The sequence below is a fragment of the Hylobates moloch genome, unplaced genomic scaffold, assembly GCF_009828535.3.
Source record: "Hylobates moloch isolate HMO894 unplaced genomic scaffold, HMol_V3 SCAFFOLD_19, whole genome shotgun sequence".
Taxonomy (NCBI): Eukaryota; Metazoa; Chordata; class Mammalia; order Primates; family Hylobatidae; genus Hylobates; species Hylobates moloch.
Window position 1 is genome coordinate 3689087 of NW_026652294.1, and position 16339 is coordinate 3705425.

General features: G+C 48.8%; 1 protein-coding gene and 1 pseudogene across 1 annotated transcript in view; both read right to left on the bottom strand.

Annotated features, from left to right (window-relative positions):
- Positions 1 to 5786: 5786 nt before the first annotated feature.
- The window catches only part of CRKL (CRK like proto-oncogene, adaptor protein), a 38655-nt gene continuing 28102 nt past the window's right edge, over positions 5787 to 16339 (bottom strand). Inside the window, exon 3 of the mRNA XM_032139032.2 lies at positions 5787 to 9820. Within this exon, the coding sequence (XP_031994923.1) occupies positions 9686 to 9820 (135 nt within the window). The 3' untranslated portion in view covers positions 5787 to 9685. The remainder of the gene's footprint in view (positions 9821 to 16339) is intronic.
- On the bottom strand, positions 12830 to 12903 carry LOC116459556 (small nucleolar RNA U3; annotated as a pseudogene).

Sequence of the window (16339 nt, forward strand, 5' to 3'; positions counted from 1 at the left end):
TGATACAGGGTCCTGCTCTGTGGCCCAGACTGGAGTGCAGTGGCGTGATGACAGCTCACTGCAGCCTCCACCTTCTGGGCTCAGGTGATCCTCCCACCTCAGCCTCCCGAGTAGCTGGGACTACAGGCATTCGCCACCATGCCTAGCTAATTTTTGTATTTTCTTGGTAGAGACAGGTTTTCACCGTGTTGCCTAGGCTGGTCTCGAACTCCTGAGCTCAAGCAATCCGCCTGCCTCGGCCTCCCAAAGTGCTGGGATTACAAGCATAAGCCACCGTGCTGGGCCTAAATATTTTAAATATTTTCTTTTTCTTTTGAGACAGGGTGTCGCTCTGTTGCCCAGGCTGGAGTGCAGTGGCACTATTACGGCTCACTGCAACCTTCACTTCCCGGGCTCAGGTGATCCTCCCACCTCATTCTCCTGAATAGCTGGGACTACAGGAGTGTGCCACCATGGCTGGCTAATTTTAAAAATTTTTTCGTAGAGGCGGGTTTTCGCCATGTTGCCCAGGCTGGTCTTGAACTCCTGGACTCAAGCAATTCGCTCACCTTGGCCTCCCGAAGTGCTGGGATTACAGGCATGAACCACCGCACCTGGCCTTTCTTTTTTTTTTTTTTTGAGACTGAGTCTTGCTTTGTTGCCCAGGCTGGAGTGCAATGGTGTGATCTCGGCTCACAGCAACCTCCGCCTCCCAGGTTCAAGCGATTCTCCTGCCTCAGCCTCTTCAGTAGCTGGGATTACAGGCGTGGGCCACCAGGCCTGGCTAATTTTTGTATTTTCAGTAGAGATGGGGTTTCACCATGATTAGCCAGGCTGGTCTTGAACTCCTAACTTCAAGTAATTCGCCTGCCTCAGCCTCCCAAAGTGCTGGGGTTACAGGCATGAGCCACCACACCCGGGCCAACTCCCAGGTTCAAGCCATCCTCCCACCTCAGCCTGTGGAGTAGCTGGGACTATAGGTATGCCACCACGCCCAGCTAATTTTTTTATTTTTATTTTTTTGTAGAGACTCACTATATTGCCCAGGCTGGTCTTGAACCCTCGGGCTCACGTGATCCTCTCCGCCTCAGCTTCCCAAATTGCTGGGGTTAGAGGTATGAGCCACCGCGCCCTGCCTACAGCTCTTTGGAATGCTGCGTCCTATAGATATTTTTTTCCTTCAACCCAGAAGCCAAAGCATAATTCCCTAAATTCTTCAGAGCTGTCTTGGTGAGCTCAGGTAGTCTGCAAACCGCTATTTCCAGAGGGCTGGCATGGGGGCTTGTGTCTTCCTCCTTGTAGCCCTGTCCAGGCCCCTCCTCTTCTTGGCTCCCACCCTCTAGGCAGTTACTGGTTACCTACTCCGTCCTTTCCGGACTTGACTGTTGGGCATCTCGAGGGCTTCCCCCTTGTTAATCTTCTCTTCCTCAGACCCCTTAGCCTGAAAGTGTGTTCCCCCAGGGCTTTCCTTGGCGGGCGGGCGGGCGGGCGGAGGCTGTCCTCTTGGGGCCCCCACCCTGGCCATCCCATCCGGCCGTCCCTCCTCCACATGGTCCTGCTTCCATCTTAGGGAGGGCAGAGCTCGGTGATCCTGCGCCTCCCTCAGGGACTCAGGGACACAGGTTACTTTGGACCGAGAGCCCAGGAAGCCCTGAGAGGGCAAATGCAACGGCTCCGAAGAGCCATACGGAGAAGGGCGGCGCAGCCGGCCGTTGGGCCCCATGCCCCGCCTTCCGCAACCCCATGCCACCCAACCCCACCACAGGCCACCCTCCGCCCCGCAGCTGCCCCGGCCCACAGCCCCCAGTCTCTGCAGTCGCTGAATGCGACTCCGCCATCCGTGGACGCCAGAAGCCATGGGCACTGGAGAATGTCAGAGAAAGGTCAAGTTCTTCCTTGGGATCCGAGGGCGAGGACGGAGCTCCCGGAAGCACCAGGGGCCACAAGAGTTGGGCCGCCCTCCACACCCACCACGCGCAAAGTCCGCCACCCTCTCCCCCCATCCCAAGCTGGGATCCTCCCTGCCCTTCACCCTCTTCCGTGCGATTTCCACCTTCCCCAAAGTCGGCGCTGGAGATGCCCCACCTCGGCTGCCGCGGGCGGGGACCGAAGGTGCAGCTTGGCCTGGCGATGCGGGGCCAGGAGTAAAGGTCTGGAGGACACGGAGCTGGCCAGGGTCCGGGTTGCAGGCCACGCGGCCACGCCGGAGTCCACGCTGCAGCGGGGGTCCGAGCCCGTTTTCAGCGTCCAGGGGCGTGGCGGCCTGGCCCTCAGCACAGTGGCCCACAGCCCCCCCTCAGGACTGTGCCCCCGACTGCGCCCGGCTCTGTCCCCACCTCTTCCACGCCAGGTAAGGGCGCGCGAGAAGGGACGGGGAGAGCGCTGGTCAGGAAGCCCGGACTGAGCGCGAGGTCTGAGATCTGGGATCCAAACGCCGGGCAGACCCGGGCTCCGCTCTCACATCACGCGGTACATGGGCTACAGTTCCTTGTCCGAGGGCTTCCGTGAGCTGGAGCCGCACAGAATGAAGGGGTTCACTGGTAGTGGTTCCCAACTTCGTTGCGTATTAAACCCCCCTGGAGAACTTAAACTTCAGTGCCCAGTCCTATGCAATCAGATCCTGGGTGTCCACTGTGCAGCGCTCGTGGAGAGCCAGCGATGTGGAGGGTCGAGATCACCCAATTCTTTGGGGACAGGGTCTCACTGCCACCCAGGCTGGAGTCTAGTGGTGCAATCACGGTTCACAGCAGTCTCGACCTTCAGGGCTCAAGCGATCCTCCAGCCTCAGCCTCCCAAGCAGCTGGGTGCACAGGCGCATGCCACCACGCGTGGCTTTTTTGGGACTAGGTCTTGCCATGTTTCTCAGGCTGGTCTCGAACTTCTGGGCTCAAGCGACCCTCCCGTCTCGGGCCTTCCAAAGTGCTGGGATTACAGGCGTGAGTCACTGCCCCTGGCCCCATCCAGCTCCTTCAGCCTGGATTACCAGTATTTCCCCTCCTCCAGGAAGCCAGGAATGCTTCCTAAACCCACCTGGGCTCCACAGCGCCCCTCATCCTCAGCGCACTGGTCACCACGTATGCTGCCCCAGCTTTCCAGCGCAGGGCCCTGAGCTCCAGCTCTGGTTGCTACCGGAATAGTCTTGCTTGCTGCCCTTGAAGAACCAGGGTGTACATTAAGACTGCAAGAGCAGAGTCCAGCCATAATAGTGGGTTGGGGAGTCACCCACTTGGCCAGAGAAGACACCTCCAGAATGACCAGCCTGGAGGTGTCAAGTTTTTGTTGCAGGGTAAAGTTTCAAGACTAGCTGGGCCAGCTGTACTGTTAACCCAGCAGGGAGGCAAGCAGAGGCGTAGCCCCCACTAGGTCCCATGTCCAAGAGTTTCCCTCACCTCAAAGGAACCCAGTCCCGCATTGCTGGCCAAGATACACCTGTTTAAACAAGTTATCTTTTAGTTATTTATTAAAAATTGAGATGCTGGCCAGGCGCAGTGGCTCATGCCTGTAATCCCAGCACTTTGGGAGGCCCAGGTGGGCAGATCCCCTGAGGTCAGGAGTTCAAGAGCAGCCTGGTCAACATGGCGAAACCCGCCCTCTACTAAAAATACAAAAAGTAGCTAGGCATGGTGGCACACGCCTGTAGTCCCAGCTACCGGGGAGGCTGAGGCAGGAGAATCGCTTAAATCTGGGAGGCGGAGGTTGCAGTGAGCCAATAATACACCACTGCAGAGGAGACTGTCTCAAAAAAAAAAAAAAAAAAAATTGAGATGCTACTATGTCTCAATAGGGGTCACTATGTCGACCAGGCTGGAGTGCAGTGGCTATTCACAGGCACAGTCATAACTCACTGCAGTCTGGAACTCCTAGGCTCAAGCAATCCTCCAGCCTCAGCCTCCAGAGTAGCTGGGACTATAGGAGTGCACCACTGCACCAGGTCTAAAGGTAGTTTTCAAAGATGTCTCTGGAGTATTGTTTCTCCCAGAATGATGTGACAGTTTTGATATTTCAAGACAGACTTCTCTCAAATTCAGCAGAAACCTGAAAGTAGGAACCAGGGACATTTTAGCCTCATAGTTCTATATAAATAGATATCCTGGGCCAGGCACAGAGGGTCATGCCTATAATCCCAGCTTCTGAGGAGGCCAAGGTGGGAGGATTGCCTGGGCCCAGGAGTTGGAGGTTGCAGTGAGCGATCATCTTACCACTGCACTCCAGCCTGAGCAAGACATTGTCTTAAATATTTTTAACATTTTTTTTTTTTTTGAGATGAGTCTCACTCTGTCACCCATGGGGCTGGAGTGCAGTGGTGAGATCTTGGCTCACTGCAACCTCCGACTCCCGGGTTCAAGCAACTCTCCTGCCTCAGCCTCCCGAGTAGCTGGGATTACAGGCGCCTGCCACCACGCCCAGCTAATTTTTGTATTTTTAGTAGAGACGGGGTTTCACCATCTTGGCCAGGCTGGTCTTGAACTGCTGACCTTGTGATCCGCCTGCCTCAGCCTCCCAAAGTGCTGCTAAATTTATTTTTAAGACAGGGTCTCAACTGGGCACAGTGGCTCATGCCCGTAATCTCGGCACTTTGGAAGGCTGAGGCAGGTGGATCAGCTGAGGTCAGGAGTTTGAGACCAGCCTGGCCAACATGGTGAAACCCCGTCTCTACTATAAAATACAAAAGTTAGCTGGATGTGGTGGCATGCGCCTGTAATCCCAGCTACTCAGGTGAGGCTGAGGCAGGAGAATTGCTTGAATCCGGGAGGTGGAGGTTGCAGTGAGCTGAGGTCACACCATTGAATTCCAGCTCTGGATGACAGAGCAAGACTGTCTCGGTGGGGGGAGGGGGAAAGGATCTTCCTCTGTCACCCAGGCTGGAGTGCAGTGGTATGTCTGCTCACTGCAACCTCCGCCTCCCAAGCTCAAAAGATCTTCCCACCTTGGCCCTCCCTGCACAGTAGTTGGGACTACAGGCGTGCATCACCACGCCTGGCTAACTTTCATATTTTTTGCCGAGATGAGATTTCACCATGTTGGCCAGGCTGGTCCTGAACTCCAGATCTGCCCATCTTGGCCTCCCAAAGTGCTGGGATTACAGGCATGAGCCACCACACCCAGCCATCATTTAAAAAAATGGCTTCCTGAGGTTTTACAAGAAAATGTGCACCTCAAAATACACAAATAGGCATGGGAATAGAGTACAGGTGAAGTGAAAGATAAAATGTACTGAGCTGGGAGTAGGAGAGACAAGGCCCTGGCTGAGGGGGTGTCAGTGGGCCTCCCAGCACCTCAAGCCAATCCACTTGGAGGTCTCCCAAAGTTCATCAGGAGAACCATGTACAGCCAAGAACAGAAAAGGATTCAAGAAAGCCGCACAGGTATCATGCCCTGACCTGCGATGAGGCTGCTCACTTCCCATGACTTCTGCTTGATACCATTCAACCCTGGTTAGCTCATGCTGACGAAATATTTACTAGAAGCCCCAGATATGGGTGCCTAGAAGGAAAAAGATCCAAGTTCTCTGTGGTGGTGCAACCTGTGGGAACTATTGCCTCATGCTCAGAAGGCCAAGCACTAGGCTCCCATACAGTACCTACAAGGCAGACACTCTAGGAGCCAGGTTTTTTCTCTTTTGGAGGGAGACCCCAAGTGTTCTCCTCTGGGTGCCCGAGTGTTGGAATAGGCGGATGCCAAGACTTCATTCTAGCTCTTGGTCAGCAGCAGCACTAAGGGGTCTCTGAGGAGCATCAGAGATTTCACCACTGCTGAACTGCCAGGAGGCTAGTGGGAGCAGACTGAGGAGACACTGAAACACCAAAGCTGCCGCCACCACCGGCTGATGCAAGTTTTATTGAGACAATATACAAACAGGCCATGGAAACAAGGGTTTTGATGCTGGGACCAGTAACGTAAAACGGAATACAAAAATAAAAAGGCACTAATCTGTTAAGAAAAGACACTCAATGTATTCTAAGAATATAAGTCATTTAATACTGTTAATTTTATAGCACAAAATAAAACAAGCTATGATCCCCAAAAATAATTTTAAAAGCTTACACAGAAAATATTATTGCCTGAAGTTTATGATCTTTAAGTTACAGGTCAAAAGAGTTTTACGTTGTTGTTGTTTTTGTTTTAAAACACACAGTGAAGACCGTCTAAGAAGCAAGGCCACTGTTCCTCCTGTAGGGACAACGATCCTGTCTCAGAGACCTGTCCTTCTGCTCCTTTAGAAAATAGAACCAGCAGTGTCCACACCGACAGCAGTTACCAGGGGCATAGTCCTCCGGTCCCAGAGGGTGGAGTTGAGGCAGAGCTCAGTGGTGTCCACAGAAAGCATTAGTCTTAGGTACTGTGTTAAAACAATCAAGAATTCATTCATGTTTAAGAGATTAATAACCATAATATTAAAGGATTAAATTATAAACACCTGGCACAAAACCACATCATCCCTTTTCAAAAATAAAATGTTCATATTCCTCTGAGCAAACATCACAAGAGCAGTGGCCATCTGCCTCAGGCCTGCCTTGTCTGTAAACAGCTGTAAAGGAAAGCTAGCACAGCGCCAGGGACACGTGAGCTCCCAGGAGGGCACAGCTGTCCTTCCCTTTCAGCTTTCCAAACATGAGCACAGAAGGTATGTAGTCTGGGTGACCAAAGTCCTCAAACGGCAGCCGGTCAACACATCGTCTTCCTCGTTAGCCATGTCGTCAGGTGGTTCCACACAGCACAGACACGGCTGACTCCTGTACCGCAGGTCCTTCCCGGGATACACAAGTTTTTAACCAGTCAATGCCCTCTAGTACGTAATTTGTTTCCTTCCCAGGTGAAAAACCATAGTGAGTTAATTTAACATCCAAATATTTCTTTAAACATGGTAGAGCAGAGCAAGTAGCAGTTATGAACACCTACCCTCTGGGTCAGATGTGCACTGCTCTATGGAGCACAACAGTCTTCCTAGACCAGTGGGGAACCCAGGCATGAAGCTGAGCTGACGCAGCAGTGCTGCGTTCATATGTTTAGTGTGAAAAAACAGAGTATCCCTGCCTGATTAAAAAAATTGACAAGGCTGTAAGTCAGTAAGTTTTACTAGTTTTGGCACATATCTGGAGTGCAGAACTCAAGCTCACCTTGTTTTGAGCTCTGAATCTCCTGGCAGCCCTGGATGCCATTTTCATGGGCTGAAGTAATGAGCTGATTAATTATAAAAACAAACCACAGGTATATTCTAGGTATATCTGATTCTGAAGTGCGCCACACAAGGTGAGTCGGGGTATTGGTCAGTAGACAGGGCTGAAAGGAAACGTTGCTTTCCAAAATGGTCACAGACTTCTTGCGCTGAGTCAACTGCTGTAATTCAAAGGTGTCAAGCCCTTCAGCTAAATCTGGTTGAAAAAGGCCTAAGGGTCTGTGCCCTCCTTGAACAAGACACACATTCCTCCCTCTGCTGCAAACTCCACTCATCACGACTCAACATGGGCAGGGATGAACCACGTCACTGGCCAAAGGGCAAATACTGTTTCTAGGCAGAGTTTGGGGACTGTGATATGTCTGCCACTTGTGGGTGCTACGCCAGGCCTGAACCCAAAATGAGCCAACCTGACACACCTAACCAGAAGCGGCAACTGCCGCAGATCGTGCAGAACAGGAGGCGGCCACCGTTCTCACTGGCAAGGAAGGGCTAATCTCCAAGGCTTTTAGAGGAAAACCACAGATAGGAAGCCATGGTGATAGTTTTCCCAACTGACCATTAATTCTGTCTCAGGAACACTGTCAAGATTCATGAATACGGCAGTTATCTGCCTGATGGAATACTGATTTAAAGAAAAATCGAAAAATGGTTGTTTTGCTGGTTCTGTCTCCAGAATGCATTGCTCTAAATCTCAAAACCCAGGAACCTCCAGACAGGGCCACAGTCACAGCAGATGCTCAGTAAATGACAGCTACTCATTAGGCTGTTGCTACATTTCTAGGTCTGCTGTGTTCACTATGAGCTGAGGCTTGTCTTTACCAGGGTCCAGAAGGGAGAGCAGACTGAATTGCACAGGGTTCCCAGAATTCTAGTCTGCTATGTGCAGCAGATGATGGATGAACCACACATATATACCAGCTGGCTTGTATGAACAGGCCTCTTTTAGCTAACAGGGAAATGCTTTAATATCAATACACTGATAAGTGGTTAATGATAAACTGGTTAATGGTCTCCCTAGTCACTAAAACTCTAAGACATCAAATACATTAACGAATTTCCAGAGCTTGCATTTCCTATGCTTGGGAGCATCACAGACACTTACTTAGACTGTGAGACCAGTATGGGCAGCACCAACTTTCTCTGGCAGCCTGGCGAGACCGGGCCTGGGCACGGAGGTCTGGGCGTCAGTGAGTGGAGTTTAAAGATTCATTAATGAGCCCAGTGATTCTATGAACAACCCCACTTTTTAAGGAAGTTTAAGTCTTAACCTTAAAGGGGTATATGCACTGAAAAGCTGAACAGAAAACTGGCCAACTGCCCTCCAACCCACTGCTCTTATCACTGGCAAAACAAGGTAAGCAAAGGTTTCCCTAAAGTACCCCCCAACTCTGATGCTTTTTAAAACAAAGTAATCCAAGGGCCTGTGCACATAGCATGGCACACCACAACTGCATTATTTTGTGTGTTGTCTGCTACATGGCAAAACAAGGTACTACTGGCAACCAAGACAATAAAGGCCTCTGCTTCAGGGTTGTTCTTTTCAGATTCCTTTAGTTACAGCAGCTTCAGTTTAGAAGCTCAGAGGCATGAGTCATTCCTTGCACTATCATAAAAACCCAACCTACTACTTAACCTGTTTAGAACACACAAGTCTAGGCCAGGCGCGGCGGCTCAGAGCTGTAATCCCAGCACGTTGGGAGGCTGAGGCGGGTGGATCACCTGAAGTCAGGAGTTCGAGACCAGCCTGGTCAACATGATGAAACCCCGTCTCTACTAAAAATACAAAAATTAGCTGGGCGTGGTGTGCGCACTTGTAGTCTCAGCTACTCGGGAGGCTGAGGCAGAAGAATCGCTTGAACTCAGGAGGCGGAGACTGCAGGGAGGCGAGATTGCGCCACTGCACTCCAGCCTGGGTGACGGAGCGAGACTCCGTCTCAAAAAAAAAAAAAAAAAACCAAACAAACAAACAAAAAACCAAAAAAACCCCCACACAAGTCTAATTAATTAGTTTTCCAAAACCAAACCAAAACAAAAGAAAAAAAAGCCAGATTTTGGAGTTTTAGGACAGAATTCTCTCTTCCTTAAGGTTCACTTCCTGTTGTCCAAAGAAAAGCAAGATGGCAGCTGAGCCACTGCTTTGTAGAACAGCAAACATGCAGTATCTCGCCATGGCCTCAAGCTTTCTCTGGTGAACACGACAGAATCAGTCCCATGTACAAACGGGCAGCAATGAGAAGGAAGACCCTTTCCTCGTCAACTTCTCTCCACTTGTGTGCTTCCATCAGTATTTCCAGTTTATGATCCAAAAGAACTCTAAAATCGGCTACTCTTTGACAATACGACTATGATACAAACGTCAGGAGGCAGCCGCTGTGTGCATTCCAAATGTGTGTGCGACTGCCAGTCTGCAGAAAGCTGGACTTCGGCAATGCAGTGTGACTTGCCTATGAGAGAAAATGCTTTCCCACTTCAAAGGAGACTAGGACAGGCAGAACAACAAAGCAGCAGGAAACAGGGCAACAGCAATCACTCGTTTTCATCTGGGTTTTGAGGGTCAAAGATTTTGACGTGCGTAAAGGGGAAAAGCCCTTTGCGCCCGTTCACCTCGCCTTCCCATTGGCCATTTATATTCATCCTTGTGACTTTCACGATGTCACCAACCTGTATGGATGAAGAAGACAAAGTTAGCATTTCTCTGCAACAAGAAAAAGACAGTTTACATTAAATCACAAACACTACCTTATCCAAAGGGCCCATACATTATTATTTAGACACAGGGTCTCACTCTGTTAGCCATGCTGGAGTGTAGTGGTGAGATCCCTGCTCAATGTAACCTCTATCGCCTGGGCTCAAGTGATCCTTCCACCTCCACCTCTTGAATAGCTGTGACTACAGGCGTGCACCACCATGCACATTAATTTTTTATTTTTTATAGACGGGGTCTGTCGCCCAGGCTGGAATGCAGTGGCACGATCACAGCTCATTGTAACCAACTCCTGGGATTACTTGAGGTCAGGAGTTTGAGACCAGCCTGGGCAACATGGTGAAACCTCATCTCTTCTAAAAAATAGAAAAATTAGTCAGGTGTGGTGGTACATAACTGCAGTCCCAGCTACTCAGGAGGCTGAAGTGAGAGGATGGCTTGAGCCCATAAGGCTGAGGCTGCAGTGAGCCGTGATAATGCCACGGCACTCCAGACTGGGCAACCGAGTGAGACCCTGTCTCAAAAAAACAAAAACCAAACCACACACACACAGAAACAGCTTCTGAGCACAAAGCAGCTCCCCCCCCACTTCCCCCGACACTAACCCTCTATTTTGGTCACTAACCCCAACAGGATAGAAATGAACACGATTCTGAGAATAGTTAACGTCAAATTACACAAAAAGGTGTATTTTAAAAAAAGACCTTCAGGTGGTAGCCATTGTAGACAGGGTGTTACTCTGTTCAGCAGAGCACTAATCTAAGGTTCTGTATTGTGTACTTAGGTCCATAAAAACACTACTTGAATATAAGACCCACCTAAGAGCTAAGACAGTAAGAAATAAGCTTTTGTCTGCTTAAACACATATAGAACCAGGCATAGTGGTACGTGCCCGTAGTTCTAGGTACTTGGCAGGCTGAGGTGGGAGGACTGCTTGAGCCTAGGAGTTTGAGACCAGCCGGCGCAACACAGCAAGACCACATCTCAAAATAAAAACAGGCACAAGGTTTTTATGGCACAGTCCAGTGGTCCATGCCATGAACTTTGGAGCATGCAGGACACCAAACAAATGTCCTGGTTCTGCCACTTTTAGAAACTACATGACTGTAGCAAACTGCTTAAGTTCCCCAAGTCTCAGTTTCCTTCCAACTTTGAAAGGTTCTTGCAGTAATTAAATGATTGTTACTTGAGTAGAGATTCCTGAGTAGAACCCAGCCCCCAACCCCATGCCCCCTCTAATGAGAACCCAGCCCCCAACCCCACGCCTCCTCTAATGATCATACCCTTTGGATGCATGAAGGGAAGAGCTGGAATTAGCACTGAGAAGCACAGCACTGTATGTATCAGAGGATTTCCAACCTTGTCACCAACAAGGGTCCTCTCGAAACCAATGAGGAACAGGCTGAAAACGGGGTCTAAAAAATTACTGTGATGGATACTAAGCAGCTGAGGAAGACTACGGGAAGATTAAAGATGAGGCTAAGGATTGAAAGCTGCCAAGAACACTCACACCTCACGCCTTCCAATTAACTTGTGAGTCTGGCAGTCTTCAACAGGATACTTTCTACATGATCCTACCTAATCAATTAAATAAATTTACTGAACATCTACTCCATGGAAAACGGGCAGGTCAGTTCATATCCTTAAAAAACTTCTATCTTTTGAGTGGGATACACAATGAATCTTTGTCAGATAATAACACAGTGTAAAAAGCACGAAGTGGCCGGGCGCAGTGGCTCACACCTGTAATCCCAGCACTTTGGGAGGCTGAAGTGGGTGGATCACTTGAGCCCAGCAGTTCAAGACCAGCGTGGGCAACACAGTGAAACCCTGTCTCTAAAATACAAAAATGAGCCAGGCGTGGTGGCATGCACCTGCAGTCCCAGCTACTTGGGAGAATGAGGTGGGAAGATCGTTTAAGTGCAGGAGACAGGGGTTGCAGGGGTGCAGTAAGCTGTGATCACACCACTGCACTCCAGCCTGGGTGACAGAGCGAGAACTTGTCTCAAAAAAAAAAAAAGAAAAAGACAAGAAAAGAAAAAGGCTAGGTGCAGCGGCTCACATCTGTAATCCCAACACTTTGGGAGGCCAATGCAGATGGATCACCTGAGGTCAGGAGTTCGAGACCAGCATGGCCAACATGGCAAAACCTCGTCTCTACTAAAAAATACAAAAATCACCAGGCGTGGTGGCAGATGCCTGTAATCCCAAATCCCAACTACTAGGGAGGCTGAGGCAGGAGAATCACTTGAACCTGGGAGGTGGAGGTTGCAGTGAGCCAAAATTGTGTCACTGCACTTGGTGTAGCTGGGCGCAGTGGCTCACACCTGTAATCCCAGCATTTTGGGAAGCCAAGGTGGGAGGATCACTTGAGGCCACATGCTCAAGACCAGCCTGGGGGACATAGTGAGACCTAGCTTCTATTGAAAAAAAAAAAGAGAGAGAGAGAGAGAGAAAACACATAAAAGCAGCAAGTGGCAGAAAAACACTACTAAATCAATGCTGCAGAGCACAGGATCAAGGAGCTACTGCTTAGACAGAGGGAACCTGGACCAGCAGAAGTAGGTCAAAGAGCAGCCTAGGAAGAGAATGGCTTAGAGACTTCCGGTGGCCTCTTGACCATTAGTCCCTCATTGTGGCCTTGCAGGAGTTTCCACATGCTAAAACACCATCATCATTCTTCATGCTGTTTTCTATCTCAACACAGAAAAGATATCCTGGCTGTTATGCAGCCTGCTGTCCAGTTACAGGCCTGGCTATGGACCAGCTTCTTCCATGGCTCTACCGAACAGTGCTTGTGCTCAGATCCTAAAATGGTTGGTAGCTTGGCAGCCATCTTGCTGTTTCCCTCGTCACTCCCTATTCTGGTGTGGTGCTCTTACTCTAGGTTCATGGTACACGGATCCAGCTCAAAGAAGCACTCACTTTGGAGGGCAGATCAATCTGTTGTTTTTTTTTTGGGGGGGGGGGGGTGCTCTACACCTTCAGAGAAACTTCTCTAGTAATGAACTATAGAAATAATCCCTGAAAGTATAGTCTTACAGGACAGATCAATCTTGATGTGGGTAGATACCAACTCAGTTCAAGGGGCAAACTACACCTGGAAGACGTGGCTGACCTTATCAACAGATTAAGAGGAAGCACATACCTAATGCATCATCTTTATTAATTTTCACCCTATGGAAAAGGACAATCCTAGTCATTATTAGAACTGTCAAAATACTATCTTTGTGGCTGGCCGCACTTAGCACCTGGGGAGTGGACAAATTAACTCTAAAACACATATGCCAGGGACACTAGTCAGCCCTTTTATGTCTATCAAGAGTTAAATGGCAAGAGGGTACCTCTTGCTGCTGGCAATAGTTTCCTACAGCCCTACTTGTCCAGAATGTTGTCCAAGAAATGACTCTACGGACTGGCATCTGGCACTTGATTCAAAGAGCAGTCAAGGCACTGGAGGGCCCAAGCACTGGTCGTCACAACAGTTTTTTGGTTCCATAATCAATCTCTGCTCCCTGTACTGATATTCTGAGATTGTATGCTTTCAGGTTACATAAAGTAAGATCAGGAGTACACTGGTGACACTGGAATCATAAATTCTAACTTGAGTGACGTGAATGGGTCTCAGTGATCAAAGAACATCCTGCAAAGTTGTATGCAAATGCATGAATGTATGCTGTTTTTCTGAAGACTGCACAACTTTCACTGGATTCTCAAAGGGGCTTATAGCCCCCAAAATATCTAAAACAAAACAAAGCCCATGTACTATAATCACCAGACAGGTATCATCCTGCTCTCTGTGGCTTTTATTTCTCTAGTCATTCAACAAATATTGAACATCTATGTGTAGGCTGTGGAGAGATACAACAGAGGACACAAAGGAGACAAACACCCCTGGCCCTCATGGAGCTGCATGGGTCCACTGCCTGCCCCTGTGTTCTCTGTGCACCTGCACCTGAATCAGAGTAGCTGGAGAGATAGAGGCTTTAAGAGGGCTAGGCTCCCTGTTTGTGCACCCTGGGAAGCAGTCAAGTAATCTCATGCGCTGAAACCCACAACTGAATGCTATCTAATAGGGTTTTAATACTGAAGACTTGGTCTCTTTCTTAAAATTACCACTATCCTTCAGAGTAGTAACTTGATTCAAGAGGGCTGTTTACTGGTTAACACAGAGATTTTATTTGGGAAAGGTAGGGGGCAGGGCTAAAGGTATCACAGGCCAGTATGCTGTGGTACAAGAGTATGTGGGCTTTGGGAAAGGAAGAAGTCGGGCCGGGCGCGGTGGCTCACGCTTGTAATCCCAGCACTCTGGGAGGCCGAGGCGGGCGGATCACGAGGTCAGGAGATCGAGACCACGGTGAAACCCCGTCTCTATTAAGAATACAAAAAGTTAGCCGGGCGTGGTGGCGGGCGCCTGTAGTCCCAGCTACTCGGAGAGGCTGAGGCAGGAGAATGGCGTGAACCCGGGAGGCGGAGCTTGCAGTGAGCCGAGATTGCGCCACTGCACTCCAGCCTGGTGACAAAGCAAGACTGTCAAAACAAAACAAAACAAAACAAAACAAAACCGAGAGTAATTTAACCATGGTGAAAGACTTGCATACCAAAAATTATTAAAGACCTAAATAAATGCAAAAACATTTGTGTTAATGGATGGAAAGACTTATTATTAAGATATTAATACTGGCTAGGCGCAGTGGCTCACACCTGTAATTCCAGCACTTTTGGGAGGCTGAGACAGGAGGATCACTTGAGCCCAGGAGTTTGAGACCAGTCTGGGCAACACAGTGAGACCCTGTCTCATAAAAAGAAAAAAAAAAAAAAAAAAAGAGCAGGCTGGGCGCGGTGGCTCACGCTTGTAATCCCAGCACTTTGGGAGGCCGAGGCAGGCGGATCACGAGGTCAGGAGATCGAGACCACAGTGAAACCCCGACTCTACTAAAAATACAAAAAATTAGCCAGGCGTGGTGGCGGGCGCCTGTAGTCCCAGCTACTCGGAGAGGCTGAGGCAGGAGAATGGCGTGAACCCGGGAAGTGGAGCTTGCAGTGAGCCAAGATTGCGCCACTGCACTCCAGCCTGGGCGACAGAGCGAGACTCCATCTCAAAAAAAAAAAAAAGCTAATACTACCCAAAGTGATCTACAAATTCAACAAAATCCCTATCAAAATTCTAATAGCCTTTTTTTTTTTTTGCAGAAATGGGAAAACCAATCCTCAAATTCATATAGAATTGCAAGGAACCTGAATAGCCACAACAACCTTGAAAAGCATCAAAGTTAGAGGACTTAAACTTCCTTGACTTCGAAATTACTACAAAAAGCTATAGTAATCAACAGTGTGGTGCTGGCATATGGAGAGACATACAGAACAATGAGATAGAACTGAGAGTTCAAAAATAAACCCACACATTTATGATCAAGTGATTTTTTTTTTTTTTAACACGTGGGAGTCTCACTATGTAGCCCAGGCTGATCTTCAACTCCTAGGCTCAAGCAATCTTCCCACCTCAGTCTCCAGGGTACCTGAGATTACAGATATGCACCACCACACCCAGCTTGGCCAACTGATTTTTCACTAGGGTGCCAAGTCCATTCAACAGAGAAAGAATAACCTTGCTGGGACAACTGCACCAATTTCCACACGCAAAAGAAAGGCTCTGAAACCTTATCTCACACTATACACAAAAGTCATTTAAAATGGAACAACAGCCTAAATACAATAACTAAGGTCAGGCATGGTGGCTCACGCCTGTAATCCCGGCACTTTGGGAGGCCAAGGCAGGCGGATCACCTCAGTTTAGGAGTCCAGAAGAGCCTGGCCAACGTGGCAAAACCCCATCTCTACTAAAAATACAAAAAATTAGTGGGGTATGGTGGTGAGTGCCTGTAATCCTGGCTACTTGGGAGGCTGAGGCAGGAGAATCGCTTGAATCTGGGAGGCAGAAGTTGCAGTGAGTCGAGATCGTGCGTGCCGTTGTACTCCAGCCAGGGCAACAGAGTGAGACTCTGTCTCAAAAAATATAAAATAAAATAAAAAACAAACAAAAACGCCCAAATAACTCAATTAAAAAATCGGCAAAGAACTTGAAAATATTTATCCAAAGATTTGCCAACAGCCAATATGAAAAGATGCTCAACATCAGTCACTAGGAACATGCAAATCAAAACCACAATGACATACCACTTCACACCTACTAAGATGGCTATAATAAAAAAAACGGAAAATAACAAGTGTTGATGAGGATGTGGAAGAATTTTTTTTGGCAGTGAAGAAGGGAGCCCTTATATACTGCTGGCTGGAATGGAATATGGTACAGCTGCTATGGAAAATAGTTTGACAGTTCCTCAAAAAGCTAAACATAGGAGGCTCATGCCTATAATCACAGCATTTTGGGAGGCTGAGGTGAGCGATCAGTTGAGGTCAGGAGTTCGAAGCCTGGCTAACATGGCAAAACCCTGTCTCTACTAAAAAATACAAAA